Source organism: Diceros bicornis, chromosome 27, assembly GCF_020826845.1.
Source record: "Diceros bicornis minor isolate mBicDic1 chromosome 27, mDicBic1.mat.cur, whole genome shotgun sequence".
NCBI lineage: Eukaryota > Metazoa > Chordata > Mammalia > Perissodactyla > Rhinocerotidae > Diceros > Diceros bicornis.
Genome location: NC_080766.1, coordinates 4,271,890 through 4,291,755, shown reverse-complemented (window position 1 = coordinate 4,291,755; position 19,866 = coordinate 4,271,890). Strand labels below are relative to the sequence as shown.

General features: G+C 36.4%; 1 protein-coding gene across 2 annotated transcripts in view; it reads left to right on the top strand.

Moving 5' to 3' along the window:
• The window catches only part of EPHA3 (EPH receptor A3), a 355,543-nt gene that overhangs the window by 317,687 nt on the left and 17,990 nt on the right, over positions 1–19,866 (top strand). For both annotated transcript variants that reach the window (XM_058570678.1, XM_058570677.1), the window contains exons 14-15: positions 16,581–16,730; positions 18,193–18,386. In XM_058570678.1, the coding sequence (XP_058426661.1) occupies positions 16,581–16,730; positions 18,193–18,386 (344 nt within the window). The remainder of the gene's footprint in view (positions 1–16,580; positions 16,731–18,192; positions 18,387–19,866) is intronic.

The window sequence follows — 19,866 nt, the reverse complement described above, 5'->3', positions numbered from 1 at the left end:
TATTTTATACAAATGTGTAAATGATTCATCTGCATTTCATAATTGTATGAGTCTGATGATTTCCCTGTGATATATTCCTTTTTTTTATGTTCACATTTACCACATTCTTTTTTATATTGAGATAACATTGGTTTATATACTTGAAATATATAAATTTCAAGTGTACATCATTATATTTCAATTTCTGTGTAGATTACATCATGTTTACCACCCAAAGACTAATTACCATCCATCACCACACATGTGCACAATATATTCTTAAAAGTGGATTTTCTGTGTCAAAGAGTCTGTACCTATTTTAAAAAGACACTTCACTACACTCCTGATAAAACTAGATATTATCATTATTTTTAATATTTGCTTATTAGTTGTGAGAAATTGTATATAATTGTTTTAAATTTGCATCCCTTTGATTCAAAATGTGTTTGATTATTTCTTCATATATTTATTGGCAGATTTCTTTGAAATACCATATTTTAGAGAAATTTTTTTCATGGCAGAAAAATTTAAAAATAAATATATAATAATAATTACTAATAATACTACTCAAAGATAACCAGTTTTAACGTTTTAATTTTATCCTTTCAAAATATTTTTCTATGCATTTTCACATATAAATAATTCCCAATTGTGCATATAGTTACAGAAATGGGATCATACTATATGTACTGATATATAAAATTATTTCCACTTATCAATAAATCCAGTATTTTCTTTATACATGTAAATTCAGTGTTGTTTTGCAATCTGCCTTTTTAACTTAAATATATAAAATATAGAATTTTCCAGATGATTAACTATTCTTTTTACAATATCATTAAATAATGTATAATACTCTATTTTATTTATGTACATAATTTATTTAACCAATGCACTCTTAATTGGGCAGAATTCCAATGTTTTGATATTATTAACAATACTTTGATATCAATCCTGATGTATAGTTTATGGCTGTTTATAATTATCTCCTCAGGTTAAATTTCTAGAATCAAAATTCCTGAATCAAAATGTGTGCCACTATGTGAGGATTTGGGCACATGAATTGCCCTCTTTTCCACAGTTTGTCATGGATTTCCACTCCTACTGGCAACATATAAAGGAGACTGCTCTTCATCAGCCAAAAGAATAGGCAGTTTTAAAAATACTCAACTTCTGCTGTTTTCTTCTTGTTTTAATTCTAAAACTTAATACTCATTAAAAAAAATCCCTCATTCTTTTCTGAAAACACCAATGTCGACAAGTCCATTAACAACCCCTAAGATTGTCATGTGGCATCTATATCCCGCTCTGAGAAAGAGCCCAGTAGGCCAGACTGAGTGTGGTCGACCCGGAAAGCCGCAGCGGTGGAGCGGAAGCCCAGTGTCCCGGAGGCAGTCCTGGACGCCTTAGTTTAGGAGCGGAGCTCTCCGATGGCTTTGTACGTCACACCGTTGTCTGCACTTCCCATTTTCAGCTAGACTCTCGTGAATTCACTTTGCTCATGAATCCAAGCATTTTTTTAAAATGCGTCCTGCATAAAAATGTTGTTCTTAGAAACAAAGTTCATTAGGTTAAGAGCAAGAGAAATAAAAGAAAATTTTATATCTAGTGGCTAGTTGAATTAAATTTATAATAGTGACTACAACTACACAGCTCTGAAAACTTAATGAAATTGTAAAACATGGGTGAATATCTTGATAGTGCTTTTTATGCTCCCTTTCCGATCTCCAGAAAAATTAGTCAGCCAGCATTCTGCAGCCAAGCATCATTTTTATGAATAAATTATCATCCCAGGAGACAATATGTGCAACAGATGATAATATATTTATTGTTTTGAGGAATGTTTTTTATTCTACTCACTGCTACTCTGCATTCTAAAGAGAACCTTCGTAAACTTCTGCTACTGTATGAGCTTTTCACATACTCCATGAAAAATATCATTCAGTCTGGCATTGCCCTTGTTACAGCAGTCACTTTATCCAAGAAATGCATCCAGTTTTAATAAAAGGTATTTGATAAAAAGGACTTTATTTGAAATATTAAATTTCTGATCATTCAGTCAGGTTCTAATCTCTGTGCAGTATCCCATTGTTAAAGGAGACCCTCCTTGTTGTCAATACTAGTCTTGATTTATAGGATACTCAAAGGAACAATTCTTTTGCAGGAACTTGAAAAATTCAGCCAAATCCAGATCATCTGCTCTCTGGAGAATATACTGGGTTAACTTGCAGAGCTTCATGTGTGCTTATTGTTACTTTGTCAGGACCAAGGGGTCATGAAGATCCCTTGAGCCTTAGTAGAACGATGTTGCTGTGTCGAAATTTCTCTTCAGCATTTGTGAGCTGAAAGTGCAACCAGCTCTTTGCATTTGTATTTCAGTCTCAGAAGATTCTTAAAAACCACACTGACCAAATAGACTCATTCACTACCAATAAATAGCTGTTTAAAGTTCTTCGTGTTCATCCTTGTATTTTCTTGGAACTCCTCAAAATATCTGTGGGGATCCTGGCTTCCTTCTGAGAAGCTGTAATTTGCATCTGCGTTTCTAGAATAATTTAGAAATCTTTGATTTAATCTCCCATAATAAGCCTTGTTTGATACAATGATTTTATAATTTACCCTAAAATATGAGATATGGTTATAAAGTAATAGGACTGCTATTTTGTTTTTTGAACAAACACACTGAAACAGTTAAGTGATGTGGCCATCCTGAGTTGTCTTTTTGGGAACGTGCACTTACTGCAGGAACACTGCTATTGCACAAAATGTTTCAGGAATTCCTCTTTTGAAATTATCTTTAAAACTAGATTGTGAATGATACCATCACTCAAAATTGTTTAAGCATATAGTATTTGGGGAAACAAACTTGACTAAGGTAAAATATCTGGTGTCAATAAACTTATAGTTAATAAGTAAGAAAAGCAGTACATGATTGTTTAGTAAAGTCTGTTTTTTTAACCAAAAATAGTATAATCCAGCTTAGACACCCACCTTATTTATTTGATTTAGCATGCTATGATTATGGTTATTTCAGAAAAACAAGTTTACCATTTAAAACAGTGTGCCAAGGCCTTCTTTTTGGATAAACAAGTTCTCCTTAGTCTGCTTTGAAAAACCAGTCACTCAACGTATGTCCCCTGGTGTCACTCTCATTCAGAAATTAGCATATCAAACCTTTCCCGATTGCTTCTCTGAAAGTTGCGGCCTTCAAGTAGAGGGTATTTGCACTAAGAGCAAGCAGGCAGGTAGAAGAGTGGAACAGAAATTGTACCAACTAATTCTGTATTTAAAACTTCTTAAACTGGAGGGAGCATCGTAGGAGTTGAGAAAATGCTTGGCCTTAAAACTTACAACAACTTAGACATTTTCCCATGCTGCATGTGCTAGTATCTCAAGTACATCACAAGTTTTCCTTCCTATGTCCTCAATAGGTGCCTGAAAGGAAAGGTTCGGCTATGTTGATAATGTACACTTTTTTGTGTTTTCTTTTTTTCATAAGAATGTTGGGTAGGAAACCAGATTTTTTTTCGATATTCACTTCTAGTTATTTCTCCTCATTACTCACTAGTGAGTTATGCAGAAATTCCAAACACTGACGCTTTCCATTACAGTATCATTATGCATCCTGTATCCTTTATAAAATTCCACTGTACACTCGTGGGATGTGGAGAGGGAGAAAGGTGTCATCTTTTTAGTATTATTATGAAGATAGTTCAATCTTGCAGACTCCCTGAAATGCTCTCAGGGATGGCCATAAAAGCTTGGATGACAATTTGAGAACCACTGTTATAGACACTCTATCAGGAAAAAAACCCTTAAAAACTAAATAAATATTTTAGTAGTTATTAAATGATATAAAACCTAACTTATGATGTAGTATTATGTGATAGACCTCGTTTGAAGAAAGGCCTTGAAAGCACAACTGTAGCCGCATACAGATGCTGCAGACCACCTCAAGGCCCTGGACTGTTTCTGGGAAGGGATGATTGGAGCATTGAGCTCTGCAAATTTAAACCACCAGAGCATTTTTGTTGTTGAAAAAAACAAACAAAAAATGAATTCCCTCTCTTTGGTTTCCCATCATGTGAATTTCAAAGTATAATTATGGCATGTTTCTTTTTTTTTTTTTTTTGCACTGAACTACTAATTTACTTTATTTCATTCTAACAGAACCATGGTATTATTGGTGAGAACTGTTTGCCACTGAATAATTTTTCAATCTTTCCCCTTAGGAAATTTCATTTTAAACAGGTTAGCATTTTTATGTGGGCATGTGTGCATCTGTGCACATGAACATTCTTATATTCAGATGTTGAAATAGATGAGATGCAAAATTCCAACACAATAGTGCTCAATTTGCTGTTTTACTCAGGAACAAGCTAGAGAAAATAGAGACTTTTATCTAATTTATATGCTGTGTCATGTAAAACCAATCTAATTCTCAACCCCCCAAATTCATTTTAAGACCATAATTACCACACAAACTGATTTGGGAAATTTGAGAAAACCAAATGTTCTTGGTTATATTCTTCGTTATTAGATTTTTTTCTTTATATTTCTGTTCTACAGATGCACACTAGGTAATTACCTGTTGGATTTTTATATGGGATGAGAAGGTTCCGCCTTTCGTGACATTGCTCTATGGCTAATTAACACCCATTTAATTTTTAGAAGATAAAGCCAACTGAAAAATTGTTACAGACACTGTGTATTAAGTAATAGGAGAAAGAAATGTTATTTTACATAATAATTTATTTGATTTTTAGCTCTGTGACTCTGCCAAGCTGGTGCCAGATGTATTCTAGTACAGCTTTGTCTTACCTAATTTTATTTGCAAGATTAAAAAAAAAAAGTGGCTAAAGCAAGTGGTTAAAAGCTAAGTGGTTAAGTACTCCTGTTCAGGATAACTCTGTTCTAAGAACAGAAGTAGTAGAAGACATGAGCCTTTGCTCTGCACGATTCACAAGGCCTAAAAATTATGCATACCCGAAACTGGTGTGACACAAAAAGGCAAGTATATTATTTTGATAAGTAGCGCATGTCATGTGTCATTTACACATGAATGAAAAAAGCAATTAGTAAATATCTAATCAGTGGCCTTCATTTGATAATGTATTTTAAGCTTTGAATCAAAATAAATGATGTCAATCATGAATTTATTCCCTACTCTCTTAGGATCAGTTTGAATGTGCCTTATGTAGCTTCACAAAGTAAAGCCACGTATTCAAAAGTCCGAAAAACTCTACAAGATTTAGTAATCTCAGTTATCAATATTGTGTCAAAACTTAATGAGGGATCTGATACTTTCTAGCCACTCATTTCAGAGAGATGGGTAGCAGGAACATTTTACATGTGAAAATAATCTATTCAGATTTACGTGGGGAAAATCACAACTACAGTTTTGGAGTGGAACACAGGCATGAGGAGGTTATAAATATATTACACATAGGCTCTACAGGAACTTTTCTCTAAATTGCATCATCCATTTATTCAACAAATATTTGAGTACCTACAGTGTACTAGGCACCGTTCTAAGACCTAAGGACTCAGAGATAAATAAAACCAATCCCTGACCTCATGCGCTCACACTCCAGTGTGGGAATCGCAATAATAAACCAGAAAAGGTGCATCAGGGCAGGGAGGTCGGATGAGGAATTGGGCAGTGTGTGGGGGTGTTATTTTTAGATAGGATGATTGGAGAGACTTTCTCTGATAAAATGTCGCTAGAGCAGAGAACTGGTGAGAGTGAAGGGGCAAATAATGTAAATATCAAGGTTAATTGACCAGATTAATTTTGCTTTAACTAAGTTTCAATTTAATAAAATAATTTTAAGTGTTGCTCTGATTCCAACAGGCTCACTTTGCAAGAAGACAAATTAGGTAGTCAGATTAATGATTCAACTTAAACATGAGGTTTTCCAGCCCTGGTGGTCTAGTGGTTAAGATTCGGCAATGGCTGCCGCCTGGGTTCGCTTCCAGGTCAGGAAACCGCACCACCATCTGTCATTGGTCACACTGTGGTGGTTGTGTGTGGCTGTGATGCTGAAAGCTATGCCTCTGGTATTTCAAATACCAGCAGGGTCACCCATGGTGGACAAGTTTCAGTGGAGCTTCCAGACAAAGACTAGGAAGAAGGACCTGGGCACCCACTTCTAAAAAAAACCGGCCATGAAAACCCTATGACTAGTAGGAGAGCATTGTGTGATATAGTGAGGGAAGGTGAGAGGATGGCGCCAAAAGACCAGGCAGAGTTCCACTCTGCTGTCCACAGGGCCGCTAGGAGTGGAAATAGACTGGACAGCACTAACAACCACCACAAAAACATCAAGCCAATAGGGACTGATCCAGTCTGTACTGTTGGTGAGCTCTGGAAGCTTAGTAAAAATCACTTTCTGAAATTATTTCCAGTTCACTTGTGAATATCCCACATTTTCACATCTGTGATGACTCATTTTCCCAGGTGCCCTGAAGCCAACAACAGCCCTGACTCCCTTAGCATTGGGAGGACACCAGTCATGATGTCCTAATCCAGTCTTACCACTTGATGTCTGGAATGGCCAATAATTTGACTTATTCCTGTCCTATCACCATTTTCAACCATAATTCTTTATGTTATGATTCAAACCCACTTCCCTCATTTGCTAATCATACCTCTGGAAATGACTCATATTTCATGTAGTTATTTACTAAACACAGGAATACAGGGGAACTGTTGCCATGATGTCTAATCAAGATTGTCTCAACAGATATTTATAAGATTCTGAGCCTATCATTTCGTTTTTTCTTATTTTTCAATCATCAGTATTCACAAATCAAGCTTACTCAGGTGTTGGGGAAGAGGGAGAATCCCCCGCCGCCCTTTCCCTTAAGGTTCTTATGGCTGGCCAAATAATTAAAAGACAGGTTAGCAGGAGAAAATAATACCAAGTTTAATAACATGAATACATGGGAGAAACTCAGAAATGAGCAGCTTGTCATTCTGTCTAAGCTGCTTGCTTAAGTATTGTAGCTAAAGGTGTGGAAGGTGTTGGGCGGGGGGTGGTGGTTTGGGGTTTTAGAGGGGAAGAAGACAATTCACATAGAGGTAGAAATGCAAATGTTTGTCTGACAACTCTTTTCAGGGCCACCTATAGAGAATGTGCCCAGGGAGAGACAGAAATTTTGATAAAATGGGCTTGTTGGTGCCTTTCCTAGTGTAACATCTATTTTACATTAGATTACAGCCATCATATGATATTGGCTCCTTCCTGAAACAGGTCTTCTATGTTAAATTCTTTAGGCAGTTTGGGAGGGGAAACTCAAATGTTCTTCCTGAGTCTTCTGAGTCTTGATTGTCTTCAGCTCAAAATAATCCGCATACCAGAGTGGTGCATCTTAGGGTGGCCTGCCCTGAGCACCATCACAGGTTATGCACGTTTGTTTCGTTAATTACTAGAATGAATCTAATATTATTTCTTTTATTATTTTAATTAATATATAGTATATCTGCTATATTGAATAGATCTTTCTGACTTATTTAATTATCATATTGCTTCTTTGGAAAATTGTGTTCAGAGTGCTAAAAATTTAGACTTTCAAATGAATTTCTGTAACCTTTTTAAAAAAATTAATTAGGGATCAAGTATATATAAAACACAAAGTTTAATATTTAAAACCTCATTGAACTTTGAAAAGAGCTGTATGCATATTAGGATATATGTTTACCCTTGCCCCTGAGTTTTTGCATTGTTTTTGTTGAAGATAGTCATACATCAGATGACCTAATTTTATATTGTGCTGTATGAACATGAAAGTAACAGAAATGTTCTTTATTTGTATTTTCTTTCCTGGATTGCCATAGCTACTTAGAATGCCATGTGAAGATTTTCCTGTATTTCAAGAAATTCTTAAGCATTTCACAGAATGTTGAAAACAGCTCAACAGTTCAAGGGATGGGCTTTGCTACCTAGGAGGTTGTCTGCCTCTGACCTCTTGCAGCAGTCCACGTCTGTTGGAGCAAATCTCTCACTGGCTCTTAGGTTTGAGCTGTGGGGTTAGAACTGCTGCTTCCCTGGGAGTCTCCTTGGGTTATCCTCAGCTGGTTGTCTACAGCAAGTGGAGTTTAGTCTCTGACAGTAGATAGACGCTAAATCCTTGAGTTAAATGATTTCTCTCTGTAGTTCCACTTCTAACCTGAGAAGCCAATATTTGCCTCTAGGTTAAATACTCAATTATTTAGGGTTTGCTGAGATAAACTCTCTCAAGTCCTTTGTCACTCTAAGTATGACTTGACAGAGCCACCAGGCAGGCAATGTCAACTGTGGACCAGCAAAGCATTTCCTATATCAGCAGAGAGAGATTTGTATATATATAATTAGAGGAAAAATTGGGGCAGATTTGGGATATCATGCCTCAATGTTCAGATATTTCAGCAATTATCCTCCTTTTCTTTAGAAATCAAGACTTGAAGCCCCCTAACTCATAGTGAATGAGCTGACTTCAGTGAAGTGCCTGAAAAATTCAGACTTTTAGCCAAATGTCTCATTTGAACTGTCTAAATTCATTAAGCTTAGAGAACTGAGTTGCAGGGTCTTTTGAGAACAGGTTTTCTGTGTGATTCCTCCCCTAACTGCTGTTTCTGGATAAAGTGAACAAGGTTTTGAACTACTTCAGCTAATCCTAGATTAGGGTTTAGCAATTATGTAATGCCTCTGCCTAGAGAATCCCTAGCATCTTTACTTGCACCATTTTATTCTTTTCCTTTAACTTTTCTGTAAGAATTCTACATAGTAAATCCAGATATGGTACCCAATAGATATGCAGTTTAATTTAAATTTAGGATCATCTTTAAGAGCCCAAAATAATTAACATTGAAATGTCAGCACCCTTGATATTCGTGGAGGTTTAGAGAGAAATTAGAAAATTGAAAGAGCTAAGGTTCGTTAAGTCAGCAAGATGTTAGAGATAGATAGAACTTAACATAAAGTCAGGTTTTCTGTTTCCAATGACTCTCACTTTATGAAGGACACAATATCTGCACAGAGAGGTCAAGAAACTTGACTAAAATTAAATAGGTTCATAGCTGAGCCCAGAAACCAAGACTCCCGATTCCTACTAAACTTAAGAATCCAAATGGAACAAGTGACCATAATGCCCCTGCACCCCAGTTACTGATCTCTGCATAGACAATACAGCAGCCCTGGATGGAGCGGGCTCTAGGTTTGGCCCTGCAAATGTGGGGAACAAACAGTGACTCCTGATTCTGTTCAGTTTGGATTGGAGGTCCCTCTGCAACTGAGGTTTGAGACATACTCTGTATGCTGTGATTCTGGGCTTCCTCCAGGCAGTTGGACACTTTTCTCAAATACGTGAATATCAGAGAGCTTACATGTGAATATGTAAATGATTCATTTTTAAATCTCTTTGCTTTAAAATCATCTTAAAATCTTTGTAAAAAATACATCACCATAAATTATTTTTATAGTAACTATCTGTGCTTTACAATATTCTGAATACCTAGTAGCATCTTACCAACCAAAATTTAAATTGCCAACTGATTTCAAAGTTGTGGCTCGTTAATAACAGTTACCTTAGGATAGTTTTACTGTGGCAAAAAAAGTACACCAAATGATGACACCATTTTTTCTCATTAAATCTAAATTTTTAGATAGCGTATTGAAGGATGTGTTTGGCAGTTATTTGAAAAGCACCTAAAATTTAAAAATGCCCCCCACATATTTAAACTGGGAAAACAATTTCTGAACTTGGAGAAAAAAGCAAGTCAAACAATATGAGCTTGAATTTGGCAGGGGGGGTTGAGGGGGAGGAGGAGGAATTTTTGTGGTCCAATCGAGCAGTCGTATGAATAAATTCTGCATTACTTGTAGGAAATTTAGTGAGTCTGACTCTTGTATATTCAATTTATTTTATTTTGATAGTCTCAGATCTACAGATGCTCAGCTTGAAGGTCGAGAGCCTTATAATGAAGTGCAAATTAGTTAAAACTAAACTTTATGGGCCCCAGCTGCTGCTTTCCTCAATTTCAGAACCACTTGGGCCCTCCAGGACTCACCGAGTGTCTCACCATGCCAAGGACGTCTATGTTTTGTAGTCACAGACAGTGTTTGCTCTTGGAGTACACATTCATTTCTTAGTAAAATCTTTGGTCTTTGATGCCTCTATCTGATAAAGAAATTGATGCTTAATTTATAAGGCTCTTTTTAAGTTCCATTAGCAATAGGAATTTATCCTCTTTTCAAAAAGAGAGAAAAGAAAAAAATAAAACATTAAAAAATAGGGAGAAAAATCTCAAAGGGAGGCTGTTATATTTACCAAATCCCAGGCATCAGAAGATTAGCTCTGATGCACTTGGCCCTGGCTTTTCTAGACGAGAGCAGGAATAAAAATATCCATGGAAAGTGTGCAAGTGGGAAAGAAAAGTTAATTCCATTTAGTCCCTTGATGATCAAGTTTTCTCAAACACCATTTAAAGCAGTAGATTTCAAGTAGGGATGATTTTGCTCCCCAGGGGATATTTGGCACTGCCTGGAGACATTTCTTTGTGTGTGTGTGTGAGGAAGATTAGCCCTGAGCTAACATCCATTGCCAATCCTCCTCTTTTTGCTGAGGAAGATTGGCCCTGGGTTAACATCCGTGCCCATCTTCCTCTACTTTATATGGGACGTCGCCACAGCATGGCTTGACAAGCGGTGCATTGGTGTGCACCCAGGATCCAAACCTGCAAGCCCCGGGTTGCTGAAGCTGAGCATGGGAACTTAACTGCTACGCCACCGGGCCGGCCCCTGGGGACATTTTTGACGGTCACAATTGGGGGAATGCTAAAGTAATCTAGTGGGTAGAGGCCAGGGATGTTACTAAACATCCTACAGTGCACAGGCCAGTCCCCACATCAAAGAATTAATCTGGTCTAAAATGTCAGTAGTGCTGCTGTAGAGAGTCCTTGTTCTAAAGTTATCCAACATGTGTAAAGAATGGGAGTGGGGATCAAATGTCCCTTTCTAGTAGTTTATAATTTCTCCTATTCGTACTGGACTGCAGGTTGCATGGGGCAATGTGGAATACATTGCCATTTGTGAAAAAATATGCAACAGACTAGCCATCTGCCATCAGGCCTCCTAGAATGTTGAACTTTGGGACATCACAAACATAATGCAATAGTATACCTTTTATTCCTGTTAAATTTTATTCTCATTTGATTTTGATCTAACATTTAAAATTTATAATTTTCCTCCCAATGCTCTGAGTTTTAAATATGGCCACTTTATTTTTGATGTTTTGATTTTAGTTTATTAAGATGTCATTGGAGTAAACTCATAGATAGGCACACCACCTAGCAGGTAAATATGTCATATATTTTCAGTCAGCACATGAGTGTTACCCATGCATAATTATTTTTTATGTTTCATAATTTTACCTAGCCTCATCCTACAAAGGAATGAAGTAATATTCATGTGCATTGACTAAAAAATATTTAGTAAATTATTGGTGGTTTTTTTAGGTTGGTAAAATACCGACAACATTAATATTGAGACTGTTGATATAGGATGCATATTGTTTGTAGAGTCAAATGAAAATCTTTATAGCATTCTGCAAATTCTAAAATACTTAATCCAGGAGGCTGGCCCGGTGGCATAGTGGTTAAGTTCACATGCTCCACTTCGGAGGCCCGGGGTTCGTGGGTTTGGATCCTGGTGTGGACCTACACACCGCTCATCAATCCATGCTGTGGCAGCATCCCACATACAAATAGAGGAATATTGGCACAGATGTTAGCTCAGGGCCAATCTTCCTCACCAAAATAAATAAATAAATAAACAAATAAAATATTTAACCCATATGATATCTTGTGAGATATTTTCATAATTTTATAGATAATGTAAAAACTTGATGCTCAATGATTCTTGTATTTACTATCATTATGGAACTAACAGCATTATTAAATAGCATGAGGGGAAAGAGGAGGACATCAGAAAATAGTACAATTTTTTTTAAAAAGCTATTATTACATATTATATATACTATATATTATATATTGGCTCATTCTTACTTAATATTTACATATATTCTGAAATATAGATTCAGATGTATTAGATTCAATGTATTATTTTCTAAAAATGAACTGTATACTTTAAAAATGCTCAAAATTATCAAAGATCTTCAGTAAAATCTACTATGCTCAGTCCGTAAAATAATTAATCATATTCTCTCTTAACAAAACTACACATTCCTCCAGGAAACAAGGCGTTATAAACAGGAGAGCTAAAAAGTCACACTTCTGTTTTAAACTGTGGGAGTGCACACATGAGGGGGAAAGGCAGTTACTCCTCTGGGCATCCCAGTCCAGTCAGGACAATGACGCAGGAGAAGGATCACAGAAAACAGAGTAACCGAGTTGGCCTAGAAGATTCCCATATGTACCACCAATGAGTTCCCATTTGACTAGGATGTTCAACTAAGTGTGCTAGTTACAAAAAGCAGACAGGGAAAAAGCCTCCCAAGAAAAAAAAAATAGTGTGTTTAGGAGAAAGGGAATTCCATTCATGTCAATGTGCATTTGTTGAGTGCCCACTGTGCCCTTTTTTATCTAAAAAAGGCAGTTGCTCTCTGCAGTGAGCACAGGCTCATGTGGCTTATGCTGATCATCTTCAGCTTTATAATTTATTCAGCTTTTCACAGGCTCAGGATTTCAAATTATAGTTTGGGCACACGTTTTATTTATGGCAAAGGATAGGACAAGAGCTACTACTTGAATTCATTTTGCTAGTGTTGATTATAAAGAATTTGAAACTACAGTGTTGTATTTAGAGAGTTTGTGATCACATACATATTCACCCTTCCTCAAACTCTGTGATGATTTTGCTAGTTTGGAATCTCTCCTGTCGTTTGATTGCAAATTAAGTGTGTACAGTGTTGGTTTATTTTTCTCTCATTTAAAGCCAGAGTGACTTGATGTTGTTTGCTAATGATGGAAAAAGAAAAAGATTTATAATTATTCTTAATCTGATTTATTTTTAGCAGCTATAGCAACAAATGCTAAATTTGAATAGTACTTTATAGTTGACAATGAACTTTCTCTTATAGCCTCATTTAATACATTCTTTATACCAATGGTAAAGGTGTGTTAACCAATTGAAGAGAATTGGAAAGGAAGAGAGGGCAAAACACTTATTGAGTACTCTATTAAAGATTAGACACTTTATTAGTTCCTTTATGTATATTATAAATCCATTGCCAATGACAAAAAATATTTCCTAAATAATAATAAATAATCCTCAGTCATCTTTATTCTCTTCCTGATTCCCTCAGTAATGGATAGCCTCTTTTACAAGATGACTGGCTAGGGGCAGGATGAGAGTCTTGAATCCATGATGATCACTTCATTCTCAGAGCATAACCAACCACTCTGAAACAGTGCCTGGAAGCAGATAATAAAACTCCTCTAATGAGAAAGCTGAATGTTCTCAGGTTAAAATTCTGGGGTTAAAAACTATCTAGGGGCTTCAACAACAGCATTCAGCAAAGGCAAACTATACTCCTTCATTCACACTTTCTTTTAAATAAAGAGTTCAAGTTAGCCGGTTGTTCATTTGGAATGAGTTGTATGAATATCATATAGGAAAATATGAATTAAGAGTTTTCTATTTGTAATTAAAATAAATATATTTAAGTATATGAACTCACTAAACAGTAACCTGGAACAGAGCCCAGCTGCTAAGGAAATAAACTGGTACACTGAAAGGTTGATCACTGGAAACTTGTGGGTAAGTTGAGGAAACATTTAACTTTAACTTGCAAACTGGTTTACTTGTTGAGCTGTTTGGATGCCACTCTTTTACTCAGAATAAATGAAAAAAGTCAAATTGTCCCACTTCCTTCTGCTTTCTCCTAAGAGCAGCAACTCCAGCTTTGATGTAGTTAGGAGCCAGAGGAAAGCTTAGGTTATAAACCCGAATGGCAAACAAGTACAAGGCCATGAGCCACATTTCCGAAGCCAGCAGACACCGCAGGCAGAAGCCTTTCATCATTGCACAGGTGACTGCTGTACAACGTGGTCGACGGACTTGCCGAAGTAGCACAGGGAGCTAAGAGCCGTAGTAGTTTGTTAAGAATTAGTGCAAAGTTAAAGATACTGCAAGAATTATTTGATCAGCCACCGATTCAGAAATCGTTATATTGAAAAGTTTGTAGTTATTATCCTAACAATAATGTGTGTGTCTGTGTGTGTATGTGTTCAGCAAACTGCAACAATGACAAAGCATATTAGCAAGAAAGCAGAATGCAAAATGTGTTTTCATTAAAATAATTTACCATACATTTTTTTCCAAACACATTTCCTTTCTGTGTGGGTTTTAGACAACATTTTAATAAGATTTACACAGTGAAAGCACTTGATTGGAGAATCCTTCTGGAAATAATTTGCTTGAATCTGTAAGCATGTGCTACACCAGAGAGCACACTGCAGGAGTCCAGCCAAGGTAAGGGACTGTGGGGAGTGAAGCTTTCCACCGAGTGATCAAGTTGAGGGATTGTGAGTGAGTGAGTGAGAAGGAAAAGAAAGAGGCATCTTCTAAGACCTTATGCCCTCTCGTCTACATGACTGTGAATGTTTTCTATTTGTTTTCTGGTTCTAGACCCTCATTACTCTAGGGCATGTTGAGCACTGTAGTGTCTCTCACTAACTCCCAGTCTCTTTCTTGGGTCTGGCTCCCATCTCTCCAATTCGATTTATCTTGTGCTCACTTCTCTACAGTTTCATGCATTCTTCAAAACTCAGTGTAAGCCCTGCTCCTTCAAAGTTCTTCTGGCAGTACTGTCTCTGAACAGCTCACTTGTATGAAAACACCAAAGAGAGGTGTCGAGTTTACTGAGATAGTTCTAATCACATATCCCACTCTCCTCCACAGGATAAAACTTACTCAGTATACCTGTGGTTAAATCCCAATTTCTCCTTTTCCCGTCTTCTCCCGCTGTGTTCCTCCACACATTGTGTGGTGTTATCTCACCGGAAACTGTTCTTCCAGTACATACATTTTCCTATTCTGTGCTTTGATTTCTGCCATTTCCCTCAGAGTATGGGAGTATTAAACTAATGTTTCTTGAGGTTTTATTGAACTATGCTAAAGATTTTACTGCAATTTGTCATTTAGCTGTACAACAATGCTACGAACCAGTACTATTGCTTTTCCAAATAACAGATGAGGAAATTCAGGCATAATGAGACTTAATAACTTATCTCCTAAGGTTCCAACCCATTTCTCTAAAGCAATATATGTTCCTCCTTGAGCATTATTTCAGAAACAGTGAAGTGCTTTGAGATGCAATGTTATTGGAACACATTTTGATGAATATGGCTTAAGATTTTGATGTCGTGAATTCTTGGAACATCCATGCCTTTTTTGTTGTTGTTTTATCAAAAATTAATGCATCTTTCAAGGCTCAATTCATACATGACCTCTTGAGTCTCTCTAGTGAGAATCCTGACTCCAGGCTCTGCCTCACAGCAGCCTCCTGCTGCCTCCTCTCAGTGTGAGGGCCGGGACCAGCAGGGTCAGCACCACCTGGGGCTTGTTAGAAGTGCAGAGCCTGGCTGCACTCTGGAGCTGCTGAAGCAGTGTCCGTTGCAGTGAGAGCAAGCCCCAGATGCCTCATGTGCATTGTAAAGTTTGAGAAGCAAAGCACTAGATATTTATTTCTTTCTGCATTTAGTTATTCACAACAACTAATTGTCATTCCAATTTGCCTGATATTTTCCAAACAGAAGGGCCAGTATATTATTTATATTTGTCTCACCCAGGGTGACTAGCATAATACTTCCCATATGGTTGCTACTTGGCACGTCTTTATTAAATGTATTTATTAAACTGAGAGCAAATTCCATGGGAGTTTTACCTTTATACCTCCCATAACTCATAGAAGCAGTCTTCTCCTCTACACTGTAAGTTCTGGGAATGTGGTTATTATAGCTCCCCTGTTCATAAGGTGCCTAACTAGTACATGGAAGGTACTTCAGTGATTAGTGATGGAGTGAGGCACTGAGTGAATTAATTAAGATGATTGATCAATGTATTGAAGAGGTTTTTAGAAGTATAATTTTATTTTGAATTTATGTAGTTAACAAATACCTGTAAGAACTTATGTGTCAAGGAGTGGTATAAGTCCTTGAGGAATACTAACTTATTCACATTCTGAACTAAGACGGTTTGTCAAACATAAATCTATGTTAAATCAATAACGACTGATTTGAGATACCTCATTCAATTCTAATATATGGTACAGCACATCTACTTCAAGTTGTTTTGTTGCAGATGACCAATTAATGTACCATAGTTGATATAAAATGTCAGTATTTAAACAATTTTCAAATTTTTTCCTTTCATCTTTTCAAAATTCTTCCAAATTGATTGGAAGTAAATATTGCAGTAAATTGTATGTCACTCACTCCTGCCTGGAATTAAAATAGAGAAGCAAGATATATCAGCAGGAATTCATGTTCCATTTCAGAGGAGAAATGCCCTGGCACATGCAATCAGATTTCAGGTCGTAATGTATATTCTATATTTTATGCATTGACCATGTATGTGCACGTGATTTTATGTTCAAAGGGAGGGAAGATCCCAATCCGGTGGACGTCACCAGAAGCCATAGCCTACCGCAAATTCACATCAGCCAGCGACGTGTGGAGTTACGGGATTGTTCTCTGGGAGGTGATGTCCTATGGAGAGAGACCATACTGGGAGATGTCCAATCAGGATGTAAGTATTTGTAGTCTATGAGTTATGGGTTCAGATTGAGAGATCAAGCTGTGCAAGGAAGTGGAGCATAATGAAACCAGGTGGCTCCTAGTTTGTGACGTTGAAATAGAATACTTAGAAGAAATGAGACCATTTCCAAATCATGCAAGGATATTAACAAAGTGAAGACATTTGTAACAAAATGTAATGAAATAAGTGACTAACAAGATAACCAATAGATATCAGGGAGTGCTTGAACTATTTTTGCTACAAAATTGTGTCTATGTAATATTAGTAAGATGCACATCTGTCATCCTTTGTAGATTTAATTAGTTGCATCTATGCCAATGTTTTGTTTACTTAAATATAGTATTTCCCAAAGTCAGACAAAACAACCAATCTCTAGCATGTTGTTTCTCATAATGCATTAAACTTGCACATGAATTTAGTTATACAAATTGAAGTCTCTGGATGGAGAAAATGATCTTTAACTTTCTATTATAACTGTGATCTGATTTTTCAAAAGGATTTTTGTTTTTGTAGGTCATGTTTTGCTAATGCAGAGTAAAAGGGTGGTATTGGCATATGTGATCAGCACTCAGGTTTTTCTTTATGCTTAGCGAGAGACTGTGAGCATCAGCCGAAAGACACATGAGAAGGAAAGCTGAGATGCTTTGAGTCATTTCCTACTCACCACATATAAAACTGCTTTTAATGTATTTGGATATAAAAACCTGACCGTGCTTTTTCAAACAAGCTGTTATAATAGTACTGGGAAGATCAGACTCACTTTTCCACCTCTATTTTCCAAATCCTCTGATATAAGAGGATCTCAAAGTGTGGTCTCTGGACCACACCAGCAGCTTTAGCATGGCAGAGGAATTAGTAGGAATGCAAATCCTGGCCTTACCCCAGAGTTATGGAATCAGAGGTGAGTCATCTGCATATTAATAAGTCCTTCCAGAGGATTCTGATACACAGTCAAGTTTGAAAATCACTGCTTTACATGATTTTAAAATGCTAATAAACTAATAGGTACTTAAATGTGCAGCACATGGGCTTTTCCCAAAGGAACTTACTATGATTAGGAAGGTGCCATCTGAACTGTGGTATAACTAAAATCTGTATACTAATTCTTTCTGCTTTCATTCATATATAGCTTCCATTGAAATCTATATTACCAAATAATAATTTCTTTATAACTCACAGAATTTCTTATATCATAGAACATTTCTTTTGATTTTAATCTGAAAAGTATCTTTCCAAACTCTTTTTTTCCTAAATTTACTTTCTCTTGATCTTCCTTTATATAATATTCTTGGGCATGAGTAATATTTGTGTGATATGTTATTATCCTTTTAAGCAATTTAAAATGAGAACTTTTTCACTTAGCTTTAAAATATTAATATTAGTGTGCCATGCCCATGAAGAATTAAAAGAAGTCGCACCTCTTAAGTCTCTGGAAACCTTGCTTCTCACACAGGTAATTAAAGCTGTGGATGAAGGTTACCGCCTGCCACCTCCCATGGACTGCCCGGCTGCATTGTATCAGCTGATGCTGGACTGCTGGCAGAAAGATAGGAACAACAGACCCAAGTTTGAGCAGATTGTCAGCATTCTGGACAAGCTTATCCGGAACCCAGGCAGTCTGAAGATCATCACCACCGCGGCAGCAAGGTGAAACATTAGAATGTAAATTAAAGTGTACCTACAAAGTGCAATGGAAGAAATGGGAGAGGAGAGATGAATTTTTTTCTCATATGAGAAGAAAAGAAGGGTTAATATATTTGGTGCTTCTGAGAGAAACTAAAGGCGAAGATATCTGTCTGGTTTAATGATTTATATTCTCATTGTATACATAAGAGAAAAACAGTTCTTTTACATTTTGATCATATGTGCTCTTATAGGAAAACTACAGGGTTTTAGTGAAAGAGCTACACTTCGTGTGCACATAAATCCACAGTATTAAGTGGTGTGTATAAAGCTCCATAATGGTGATGTACTGTGTCTCATGTGTAAAAGATACAATATAATGCCTTATTGGAAGGAGTTTTCTTCTCTTGTTTCTTTTTTGCACATCTGCTCTCTTTACTGACAGTCTCCAAGAGTTACGACTTTCAAATTGATACAGCATTTGCTAATGCACTTTGTGATAGAGTAAATGATTTTTTACTTTACTAGGAATAATTATTTAGAGCACACTTGATCCAATTGTTACATTATATTTGAATAAGTTGAATAAGGGAAATCTGAATCAAAGCCTTAATCTCAGTATATAAGAATCATAGAATATTTTGTGGGAATAATATTTAGGGGTCACTAAAATTGAAGTTGGTGATATATTCTTAGTAGGTAAAACTACCCATAACTTATCCTGTAAGGATGAATCTCTGTCTTAAACTCCACAGAGAGAGACTCTACAGACTCTTTTGGTAATCCACCTGACAGTTTAACAATGAACAGGATAACAAACCTGTCCCTCCCTGGGCCATACGGTCCTCATTTTGCACCCTGAAGCCATTTCTTTTGATCTTTACTCAATAGCAATCATAGCAAAAAAGAACATCTTTTCAATTCTTTCCATATCATGAAAAAGACATTCAAATCATTTCCACAGGATGTTGTTATCAATATAGGCAGTTCAATGTTTCAGAAGCATTGTTACTTTTGAAGCTTTATTTTAAATAAGGAACGAATCAGGCCTTCCCCAGAATTCCCCACCACTCCAGATTTCCTTTTTTCATTTTTTTTGTTTAAACAACAGAGAGTGAAAAGAAGCTATATTTCCAAGGTTCCTATTTTCCAAAGACTTAAAACAAGCCTGAATGTAGACTAACTTTTAGGCAAGATGGAAGTTAAAAATATCTTAGAATTTCATCATCATTAAATAGCATGAGATTTCCTGCTGAAAGACTAAAAACAAAAGCATGTCTCTTCCATCTTGAGGAATATAAGTATCAAGGAACCCAGTTGAGAGAATGTTATCAATATAAAGACTAACTCATACAATATGATCTAGAGAAATTTAACTCCAATTTTATGTGGGAAAATAGTCTTAATATCAGGTCATAGTATGTCAGAGTATGCCCTAGCATCCAAATTTTAACATACTTCTTAAATTCATTTTTCCATTCTTATTGAAATCTATTGAATATAT